This window comes from Thunnus maccoyii, chromosome 11, assembly GCF_910596095.1.
Source record: "Thunnus maccoyii chromosome 11, fThuMac1.1, whole genome shotgun sequence".
NCBI lineage: Eukaryota > Metazoa > Chordata > Actinopteri > Scombriformes > Scombridae > Thunnus > Thunnus maccoyii.
Window position 1 is genome coordinate 30,107,708 of NC_056543.1, and position 12,526 is coordinate 30,120,233.

Below are 12,526 nucleotides of genomic sequence, written 5' to 3' on the forward strand. Positions count from 1 at the left end.
ATACTCCACTGAAAATCTTTTGAGTAATAAACACTCCAGACTAACACAAGACTTGAAATGTGGCTCTAAAAAGTGTGAAGCTTGTTCTTTCAGTTTGATCAAAAGCACATTTAAACATTTGATCAATTATTATCACATATTTCTTTGATGTATTTTATTAAATATTCATCTATCAAGTTAAAGAGCTTCTGCAAGTTTTGTCAATGATCAATGTGATACTTTTAAAGACCTTTTCATTGCCAGTTGCATGAAGGAGAAGTGAGGAATAAAAACCAACCAGGATGTTAGAATACAGGACTGTGGGAAAAGGGCTGGGTAGTGATCCTCAGCACTTACCTGCTACCAGCCAGGATGTGTCCACGGCAACAAATATAGAGAAATGTCAAGTACTATTTACCATATATTTCATCAGTAGGGTATCATTTATTCGATACTAGTGTTGATACGACACTTGGGTCTTTGTACCAATACAAAAAAATGATACATTATTCAAGAGTTTACAGGAAGGAACATTTGTAGAAAATTTCAACAAAATCCTTTTTTGTATTTAACAAGAGAATCCAAAGCTGTCAATGGAACCCAATTGTGACCCACAGCAAAAACTTACAAACATATGAAAATGGAACATATCAAACCACTCCAGCAGCATCTGCATTTCCATAAGATCAGTAAACTTATATTTTATTTATCAAGAAATACTGTATACTGTATCCCATTTCCAGCTTTGGAGCTTTGAGGCAAATGGCATACGTTGAGGAGAAACTGAGAGTGTTTGAAACATACAGCTGCCTTCCTCTGTTAAGGAGCAAGTTATAAACTTTACAGAGCCTCTTCTCAACCCTCAGGTGGTAGGTGTGGAGTTTCATACACTAGACAGCAGCAGATTTTTGGTGGAGTATTCCTTTAAATTGGGTTTATGGTCAACATAAGTAAGGGATTATTTTGTTTAGTATAGATAAAAATCTACTTGTAAAACACTGTTTTTGCTCATTTCAAGCTTATGTAGAAATAGATAAGAAGTCTACTGTCACAGTCCGTTGTCATTCACATGTTTTTAAAACGTGTAAACCCTGGGTCCAGTATCTAACAGACTGAGAGGACTACTGGCTGTACAAAAAACATGATTAACATGTTACATTAATGTGCAAACAGACACGTTTCAAGGTCCTTCCTGTAGCGTGAAATGTTCTGGCTGACACCTACACCTGCATCCGAGGCAGCGGAGAACGACACCGTTGCCGTCGTCAAGCTGACATCGCTGATGGCTCTGATACTATGTCATTCTTCCAACCGACTGCAGCGTGCGTCATCTTTCAGTGACAGACGTACGAGAATAGAAATAACAAGACTGTGCTGACAGTTTCCCCCCACAAAGCGCCGTGAGTGACAGGCCCATTCAGAAGCAGCGTTACTGCACTGCTGGCGATTTAAAAGCTTGAGATTTATTACAATGAAGCACATGCACGGGCGAGTAAAACACAAAACATGAATGCAGTAGAGCGGCGTTATGTAGTGTATTCAGATGATATGAAGGGTGGAAGTTACAAAAAATAAAGTGATAATAAAAATAGTTGTGATGAGAATCCGATTTATTTTCATGGTGTCTGAATTTATCCGTGTTGAAGCTTCATCCCTTTCTTGCGCTGCTTGCCTCGTGCAATAAATGGAAATTTTCAACTTGAACTGCGAATGGTAAATGCAAGACAGTGATAATAAACTACAGAGAACAACTTCAATTTTTTTTTTTATCAGATCACAGCAGTCTTAATCAAAACACTTGTCTTGTTATCCTCACATGCAATTTCATCACTTTTTCCTCTCTTAAGGAGACAAGCTGATTCAAAAATATGAGCCTAGAACATACATAACTCCACTCACCGAGCACTTGATTAGGAACACCTGTACACCTGCTTATTCATGCTGTTATACAATCATCCAATCATGTGGCAGCAGGGCAATGCATAGAATCATTCAGTTAACGTTCACATCAAACATCAGAATGGGGAAAAAAAACTGTGATCTCAGTGACTCTGACCGTGGCATGATTGTTAACGGCAGATGGGCTGGTTTGAGTATTTCTGAAAGAGTTTACTCAGAATGGTGTGAAGAATGAGTGGACAGAAACACCTTGTTGATGACAGAGGTCTGAGGAGAATGGTCAGACTGGTTCAAGCTGACAAAAAGGCTACAATAACTCAGATAACCACTCTTTATAACTGCAGTGATCAGAGGAGCATGTCAGAAGTAGTGTTGGGTATTGTTTTGGTGTTTTTCCCCCTGATACTGGTGCTAAAATGATACTTTTAAAAAGATGTTAGTGCCTAAACGGTGCCTGAACTGATACTTAAAAAAAAATAAAGCACAAAATTAAAGTTGACAACTCTAAAGAACGGCTTTTTTATTGCAAAGGTAAATTTAAACTTGAAACTGAACAATATATTAACAGTTTAAAGAATATTTAAAGAGCTCATTTCCAGCTCTATTTTTTTTTTTTGGACTCCACTAGGGCAGCTTTGCATGATTCACAGTTCAAAAAACTCTTTACGCAGCCCCTCACTATACACCATGTCTCTCTACAGTCCGTTTAAGCTCCTGTCTCTTTAAAGCAGATTAGGTTTTCTCCTTTCTCTCAGCCCACTAAATTGTCACCAGGCTGGATTCAATTAATCAGCTGTGCACTGATTTCTGGGGCACTGTTCTGCGCTCCATCCAGGCAGGTGACTGTTCCTGGGATGGACATTTCAGCCTCTTTTTTGGAGCCTGGTTTCCATGCGCCTGGCGTGTGCACAGTTTCCTCGTGATCTGGCCTCCCAGCAATTGTTAGGGGTGTATGGTTTCCCTGTACCGCACGTTCATAGCGTGTGCTACTGGCGTTATTTTTATCCCTGCTCTCTGGCTTCGCAGTGTTAGTCTGCTCATCTCCCGTCGGCAGACCCAGAATAATATTGCCTTGCTTCCAGCCTTTGTTTAACGCAGTGTTGGTCGTGTGTCAAGGTAGCTGTATTTTTAGAATCACGTCTCGGTCTAGGTGTTTTCAAGCCTGGGTGACCTTTTTTTTTTTTGGTCCCAAAGTGGTTAGACTCAAGGACTTCCTTGGGGTGAAATTCCCAGAGGTGGCATAGTTGAAACTATGAAAAAGAAGAAGTGATGAAATTCAAATAAATCAAACTAATTTGCAAGAATAACCTCTGATTTCGAGTAAGTTTGTGTCACTAACATTTATTTTAAAACCTCAGATTCAATGTTATTTATAGGTTGCATTTCTGGAGCCCCATTGTATATTGTGTTCTTCTTGCACAACATGAAACCTACACAATGAATCAAAATAGAGTGAAGGGTGTACGATGTATTCAGTATGAAAAACATGAGCATATTCCTGGATTCAGTCTGTCACTTAGTGATGGTAATGAAGGTTGGTTTCTATGGATGCAAGGTAAAAAATCATGCCCTCTATAAAAAAAAAGAAAAAAAAAAAGAGGTGCACTTTGAAGTCTCTCACATCCAATACCCCCGCTGACTTTGGAAGTACAGTCTGGGATGATAACATCTATGTGAAATGCATATATGCATTTTATGCATTATAACGAGGGCATCATGATGTATTTTTTCCTTGAATTTCTAATAAATGACCCTCATTAGCATCCCTAAGTGCAATGCCAATTCTATGAACATGTGCATGGTTTCTGACACTGAATCCATAATGCACTCAGTCCTCTATGATCCATTATAAAGACCAAGCAGAATTACTAACTGTCTTTAATGGAACACATGATGCAGCTTCAGCTGTAAGCAGCATACAGTCTGAATTTAATATAGAAGCCCAATAGAAACAAAGAGTTGATAACAGTTTTCATTATAGGGATTCAAATAGTAATTGTTTTCATAATACACTGGTTATATTTTCCAATCAATCGGCTATAAAAAGTCAAAAATAATGACAAATGCCACAAGTCCCATCACAAGTTGTCAAAAATTGTCTGATTAACAGTTAAATATTCAAAAGGTTTTCAATTTTGCAATGATGTGAAATGGAAACATGTTCCTTTTAGAGCTGCAACAATTCGTTGCCCAACAGGAAATGAATCCACAACTATTGTGTTAATCGTTTCACTCATTCTCTGAGCAACAATGCCGAACATTTGGTGGTGGCAGCGTCTCAAATGTGGGGGTTTGAGGCTTTTCTGTGTTATACACGATAGTAAAATGAATATTTTTGGATTTTGGGCTGTTGATCGGACAAAACAAGACATTTAAAGATTTCACCATGAGCTCTAAGAAATTAAAACAAGCAAAAAACAATTGTCAGATTAATCCATAATGAAAATAATCATCAGTTGCGGCCCTATTTCTTTTTATTTTCATGTATTTATTTTCAATTTTCTATTTCATTCCACAAAAAGAAATAGTGAACGCTGTCTCAAACTTGGGAAATAAACTTCAAATAAGGTAACAGTCAAGAGAAGTGAGAAGCATCGATAGGGTGACTAGTTTTAACAAACACCAACGATGCAGAGCTCAACTCGTGAATAGTTTTCCATTAGATTTGAATTACAAAGTTGAATCTAGTTTTGCTAAGACCTGTTGACTTGAGAAGATCTTTGCTTCACTGACCTAATGGGCCTATAATTTTACCAAATATTGTGACACCAAAGACTTCAGACACAGTACAACTCAACAGCACCGCGAACTGAAGCCTCCATAAGAACCACAATGTTTAAATCAGCACCTCTCTAAAAGAATTTCAACAAAAACTCAACATTATAACCTTCATGTAGGTAGGATTTATTACAGGGCTTTTAGATAGGTGGACCTGATGAACTGGAATAAGTCTGTGATAAACCAACATCAACCAAGCCTATCTATCAACACATTGGTTGTGCTCTACTAACAATAAATGAAAAGGATCCTGTCAAATCCACAGTGTTGCAACCGTGCACAAAACCTGAGTTCTGTTCAAATGCCAGAAAAGCTGCCAACTCCCTCTGCTGGTGGTCACAATAAGACAGCAGCTTAAATGTCAAGCTGGCATGTACCAATTGTGACCCCTCAACAAAAATCCATTCTCATAATGGTGATCTACCTGAAATGCTTTCATCATCGATCACACCCGGACCCTGCAGGTGATAACTCTTAAACTGTGTGATTACATGACTCAGTGCATGACAAACTCTGAGGAAATCCGATAATGCTTTATACAATCGACCTTTATCTGCCATAAAGGTATGTCCCGTGACGTTGCTGTTTAAAAAATGTAGGCGCTTACTAAGCAGCAGGTGCCCAGCCCCTGCCTGCGAGCCCACACCCTCCATCTGCTGTGACAAATCTGCTTAATAAATGGCATCCAGTTCTAGGGGCATATCTGAATCAGCACAAATCACACCAGTGTTTGTCAAGCACTTGCCTTCAGTTTCCTCTGACTAATGAGCCAGTCGGGTGTGTGTGTGTGTGTGTGTTGGTGTGTGTGTGTGGACCGGCTGATTGTAAAGGAAGCGATGCAGCATCCGATAACACGGGCAGAGCGCTGATTTAGAGGCTTCTTAGCTCTCAAATGAGCAGAGGGGCAATCAATTAGCAGCTTTAGCAACTATCACATTTCAGCTATCGGTGATGGAAGTCAGGGGAGAGGATACTAACATATCATCCGGCCTTGTTGTGGGATATGGCTGGGTATTGAACCGTTCGGGACATCAGTCAAAATGTGACTAGCATAGAGTACTGAAAGTTGGCATCAAATGTCAAGTCAGATTTACTTAATTAAGTCATAATTTGCCAATTATAGACTTAATTTATGTAGGCAAAAGTTCAAACCAAAACACTTTCATTCCTAAATGATGCTTTCAAAAAGTTTGCTCTAATGAAAATGTGCACATTATCAATAATCATTACCAGGAAGGCTGATTGTACTGGTACATAGTAGCTCAGTTTGGAGGGAGTTGTAAACTTGTCCTCAAGTTCATGTTCGTCTTATCTGAAAAGCAAAGGCAATTGGATTTGCCGTTTTATTCTTCGAGACATTTGGATGGAAGCCGTTCTGTGTGCAGCTTAAAGGTTGAGCTGAGTGTTGAGATTGGTTTAGCAGCACAATTAGTGCATTTCTATGGGATAAGCAGCTCACAGCCAAAAACACTGTTAAATACTTTGTACTTGTTAATGTCGTTGAGTTTTAGCTTTGGCCGAAAATTACATTAATAGATTTATAAATCATAACATGTACTCCATGTGTGTCTGTTTGTTGTGATGTTATTCATCTGGTGGATATCCATTACTCTCTCACTAGTAGACATGAATATGAATTAATTGATTAACTGATTGGATGATTGATTAATTGGCGATAACTTTGCTGTTTACCAAGCAAAAATGCCAAACGTTCACTTGTCCCAGCTTCTCAGAAGTGAAGATTTGCTGCTTTTCTGTGTTATATCATTGTAAACTGAATATTTTAGGTTTTTGAAATGTTGGTTGAACAAAAAAGTCATCTGGAATCTGTAATCAGGGCTCTGGGGAACTGTGATGGGCATTGTTTTGTCTTCTGACATTTTAGAAAACAAACAATACATCAGGAACTCAATTAATCAAACAATGGGTAGATTAACTGATAATTTGAATAAGTTACAGCTCCTTGTTGATGATTGGCTCATTGGTCTGTGGGACTTCCTATTCCTCTTTGTTGTGCTGTAATATGCACCCCCGCATGGGATACATAGAGGTTATACGGTTACATGACCTGACATGGTAGAACAGCTGATATTCTGGATCAGAAGGCTTTTGTTTTAGACCTATATGAGCAGGCTAACTCCATTAAAAGCACATACTTTTGATTTTTTTTGATACACTTTCAATTTGCACAAAAAAACATCTATTTCATTTTGTAATTATAGCTGGGGTATATTTCCACAGAATGCAGTGTGATGGAATAAGAAAGGTATTGGTTTGTGTTCTTTATTATCTGTCATGAATGAGGTGTTTTAAGGATTTTGTGTTGAGAAGAACATCAGTTATCTAAAGAGTGTAAATAACTAATGTTCTTCTCTTCTATTCCCTTCACAAAGAATTCAAATGTTAGATAGTTTTCCTCCTTCGTTTGGTTGTGATATTAGGGCGAGGGGGTGCGTTTCACAGCAGGGGTGCATATTACGGGAAACACCTATTGCAAATATTTGAAACCGCAGGCTGTCCCTTCCAGATTTCTGTGGTATAACTGGGGAGAAAATAAACCACACTGGACACAAATGGCAAAAAGAAGTTGTTGTGATGTGGAGGAAACGGCGGATGTTGAAATGGAGTGTGTTGATGCAGCAGTGCTGTTGCAGGAACACGACTATGACTGCCCTCCTCCTCTGAGTGAATGTAGCATGTTGCTAATGAATTGGATAAATAACCGTTACAGCAGTCACCTACATTCAATGACGATCGAAATATTAACACTGTAGATAATTTGTTATCTAACACAACGTTACACAAACTTTACAAGCTAATGTTTGCAACATAAAGCAGCATCTAAGCGTATGCTACAAGCTATGCTAGTTAGCAGTCAAATAGTTTATACATGTTAATAAGGTGAATGTACTTTTCCTCTATTTAATAATGGCATGTGAGGACATTGAACTCCTGAAATAGATGTAAGAAAAGTACAACTAGCCACCGTTTAGGGTTCCAGAAAATCTTGGAAAATCTGATGTGTGACTGGCTTTTTTTGCTAGAAAGAGTCATTTATTCATCCAGCTGGAAATTGTACCATTATAGCAGTTTAGAGCAAAAAAGACAAAGATACTGAGCAAAAACTATACAATACTTATCAACTTGTATACATATACATGTGTAATTATCTACATAGTGCAAATAGTGTAGTGTAGTTATAGATAAGATAGTTGGAAGCTGTTGAAAGGTGTTTGTATTAGTCTTAGAATAAAGGATGTATTAACAGTGATGTTCTAACTGGTTTTAATATAAATGAATAGATAATCATTCATGTCATTTATCAAATTAATAAGATTAATAACTTCTATATCTAAAAATGTATTTGACTTTTTAGCTGTAATTTATTTATCTTGTTTTTTCACTCTTTGCTTTTATTTAATTAAGTGCACTTAGTGAGGCGCTGGAAAAAAATACAGGAGTGTGAGGAACTGGTGTCACGCCTCACTCTCTCTGGACCCTTACTGGAATCAGTGGTGTGTGTCAGTGATTATCACTTTATCAGTGTCTCTTGGGTCTTGCCATGCAGCTCGGTACCACTGCTGGCATCATATTTTTCCTGTTAGACATCCAACATAGTAGATATAATAATATATAGTCTTAATAGTTAGAAGGTAGTTATTGTTTTTCATCAGGTCTTACTTAAAAACAAGAGATGTTGCTTCTGTGCCGTATGTATTGAGAATGCACGGCAGTCAGAGGGGCCCCCAATCAAATTCTGATAAGGGCCCCCAAAGGTCTAGAACCGGCTCTGTATGTATACACTGTTCTACATGTATAGTGTGTTCACTGTTGCAGACAGTGTGCACGGGTTGTTGCATGGACCACGATGAGAGCTCCCCAAAAATCAAACCAACGTATTGGGTATCTGAAGTTGCAATATTTTCTTCAATCCAAACTGAATAGAGAATGATCAGGAATTAAATGTTTTATATTATTTGAATTCATAAATGAAGCAGGCACTGTGGGCCTTTTGTAAGTGTAATTATGAGAGTGTGTACGTGCACAGTGTTTACAGTTCACTTTCCGAAGACCAAATGCCAGCAAACATGTTTTTGGTGGCAAATCAATAAGGGCCACCCACCCCACTGGCTGCTGACTCTGCTCATTCTGAGAATCTCTGCACAAAATGCCAGTAAAAAAAAAAAAAAAAGAGGCAGGGACAAAAAATTTATTATTCTTGCCTGGTAAAAAAATTATAATAATAATAACTGACAGGGCAACAGCATCTTGAGTTTATGAGCTGTAGGCAGGCGAAGCAAATAGTTCAATTTGTGTGTGTGTGTGTGTGTGTGTGTGTGTGTGTGTCTGTCTGTATCTGTGGAGGAAGTTTGGATTAAATTGTTTTGACACACAGACCTCCACCACCGAGACAGCTGCTCTCCAACAAAGTGCTGCAGTGGTTTGTCCCTCCCTGGTGGAATCACCTCTAAACACCTGACAGTGCTACCGGCCAGTCCACACACACACACATACCCACCCGCACACACACACACACACACACACACACAGCAAACACACACAGGTTTATTCAACAACACAGGAAACGAGTGGTGGGCGATACTGACAAATTCAATATCCCAATGATTCTCACAATCATTACTGCAACACTGACTGACACTGACGAGAGCTGCAAACATTAGTCGTCAACTATTATATTAATTGCCAATCAATTAATCGTTCTGAGTCATTTTTTAAGCAAATAAATCATAATTCTCCGGCTTCAGTTTCACAAATGTTCATATTTTCTGGTTTCTTTAGTCCTGTATGACAGTAAAGTGAATGTGGACTGTTGGTCAGGACAAAACAAGACATTTGAGTGATCAACATTTTTCTCCATTTCCTGACATTTTATAGACCAAACAACTAATCGATTAATTGAGAAATCAACAGTTTAATCGATAACTAAAATGATCGTTAGTTGCAGACCTAACATTAACATTTAATTAAGGCTGCAGGTAATAAAAGGTCAATAAAAGGTTGTATATACAGCATAGTGACAAGTGTCCATCATAGTTTTCCAGACAAAGAACTAAAAGAATTCACTTTACAATGAAAAAAAAGAAAGAAAAAAAGCAGTAAATCTAAATTCTTCTACCATGTGGCACTTTTTGCTTCAAATATGACTTTAGTGATTAATTATCAGAGCCGCTGTCCTGCTAATCTTCTAATAGATCAATCGATTAATCATCTAATTCTTGCAGCATTTGCCACAATGTTCACTTGAGTATTCAAAATCGCAAGCTACAGCGCTCACGTTCATCCGACATGTGTTTCACTCTCTGAAGGCCAGACTGAAGGCCAACAGCCACTGAAATAAGCAACAAGTGAAGAGATGGCAGCAGTACAGACCAGGCAGAGCATCAGCAGTGAATACCAAGTGTCTGATGAGGTCTTTGGGTCACAGACTTCAGACCGTCGTTGACTGCAAAAGATTGAAAGCTAAATATGGAGGATTTCACTCGGGGCGGCGGGAGGGGAGGGGGGGATTATGCATAAATAGAGTTACAGTTCCTACACGCGTCATGTGATGTAGCTGTGAACACCATCATGTTAAAGCCTCATAGTCATCGCTTCATGTCAAATCCAACCAGCTTTGGCGCAGAGCCAACATATCAAATAGTGTGACACTGTCTAAGTACATATAGCAGCACATCCCAGCACCACCCTTGTTTGCAAAGGCTGCTGGACAACAGGAAGCGGAGCAGGAAAAGTCTCAGTATTCATCACACTGACGTGACATTATTGTCCCAACAGCAATGTGACCTTAACAAAAGCCAATGCAGAATAGATGTTGACATGATGAATTACTTCACTCCAGCTAATTTTAAGAGTCTGCTAATTGTTTTTTTTTTTTTTTTTTTATATTGTACAGAAATGAACGGAAATGAAAAACACAGCAGCATGGTTTGCAAAGTTGTGACATTAAGCAAAGGTGATTTGTAGCAAATGGGCCTAAACATGCAAAACCTCTGATGCAGTCATGCGTGGTGATTTATTCTCAGCCTTGGGTGGGGACACATATGTGGTTAATGTTCTTCTCGGTTTAAACAAGAGTGAGAGATACAGTCGAAAGCTCCAGAACAGCTAAATAAGTAGACCTCGCGTTAAGATCATTTACCATCAATTGATATAGTCCTTTAAGCCAATAATCAAGCAAAAATAATAAACATTTGCATTGTAATTGAATATTTTGAGGTTTGGGACTGTTGGTCAGATAAAACAAGAGGCATTGTTATAAAAATGATGATTGCAATGTGTATGAGTGTTACTGTTTTATCTATACGTCTTGTATTGCAACTCTGCAACATCAGCAGACTAATCAGCTGAAGTTAAAAGAAGTTCAGCGTTATATGTTACAACATATATTTGTAAAGAGGAAGATGTAGAAATTTAAATTTGTTGGAGACAGGGTGAGATATGTCATCTGGGGGTCAGTTGGGCAAGATGGCTCCTGGACAGGAGAATTGGAAACAGACATGACGTTATCTATGAGTCTGTATTTGATAGATTAAGAAAAGAACTGTAACGCCCACTTCAGGTGTATAAAACCCTGTTATAGAGCCTTTTTCTTTGTAACCTAATCCTGTGTGTTGCATTGTGAAACGCTCCTTCATGTACAAGAAAATAAATTCTGTTAAATTTGATACTTTGGCTCCGGTCTCTATTGTTTAATGGTCATTAAGAAGAAAATTTTTAACAGGCATGATCATCATCATCTTGGGCCTTTGAAATTGTACATTTTTCTCTATTTATTGACATTTTATTTACCAAATATTAGATTAGATATTGTACAGGAGACAATCATTTCCATTACTAAAGATTAGTATAAGCTGCACAACCAATTCAGTTCTATCACATAACATGAAAAGGATGCTTCTTCCAAAGAGCACTTCAGACAAACACACACATCGTTACAGTACAGTAGCTACAGCTCACACCCACCACTGAATGACCAAGACTTCTGTGCAAGTCAAAGTTCGAGCTCCGTTTACAGTCTCACATGACCGTACAGATGAGTTCCTGTAACTCTGAGTCCTCTTGTGTTGATAACTTATAACCTCACCGACCGCATGAATGAAATCATGAATTTAAGAGTGATGTTAGGCGAGAGAGAAAGGTGAGTTAGAGGCAGGTCTGTTTCTCAGGACGGTAGCTGAGGCTCACACACCGGGGAGGGACCCCGTGTACACAGGCGACAGTTGGGTCAGAGCACCGCTCAGTGTGAGCAGTTGCACCGATAATTCCTGTGATTTTACCTGCGCCACAGAAACTTAAGTCCACCCACATTATACTAGCAAGTAAAACCTAAGCAGCAAGTTCAGTCAAGGGCTGTCAACTTTACCGCCTGCACGGTCAGGCGAGCAGACGCGTTGAAGGGCTATTTGGATTTTTTTTCTTTCCTCCTGAATTCCTTAACGGACACAAACACCCGCCGCCCCGCGCGGGAATCTGACAGAGACGTTTCTCTGTTTCTACGACATGCAGAAGAGGTTCGTTTGACTCACCAGAAGCACCAACATGAGCATTTTCGCCTCTCTCATCCGACTCCCGTAGCGGTTCCAAGAGGCCATGATGCCGTTGCCACGTCTGGATACGCAGGCGCAATCGGTTTTCCACGGATAGTCAGGCACGGCGCAAGGCTCAATGGGAAGTGTAGTTTAAAGGAGAAGGAGGCGGGAGTATTGCACCTGCAGCCTTTAAGAAGACTCCGATAAGCCAGGGAACCATTCCATGTTATTTGTCGGCAATGTGTGAAAGTAGTCTGCATGATTTTGTTCTTATCAGCATAATGCAGCATTATTGAAGGGCAATTAATTACATATGAGGG

At 39.1% G+C, this 12,526-nt stretch overlaps 1 protein-coding gene across 1 annotated transcript in view; it reads right to left on the bottom strand.

Moving 5' to 3' along the window:
* Positions 1-12,312, bottom strand: part of pdia5 (protein disulfide isomerase family A, member 5) — a 76,213-nt gene extending 63,901 nt beyond the window's left edge. Inside the window, exon 1 of the mRNA XM_042427065.1 lies at positions 12,204-12,312. Coding sequence (XP_042282999.1) covers positions 12,204-12,269 — 66 coding nt within the window. The 5' untranslated portion in view covers positions 12,270-12,312. The remainder of the gene's footprint in view (positions 1-12,203) is intronic.
* Positions 12,313-12,526: the final 214 nt, after the last annotated feature.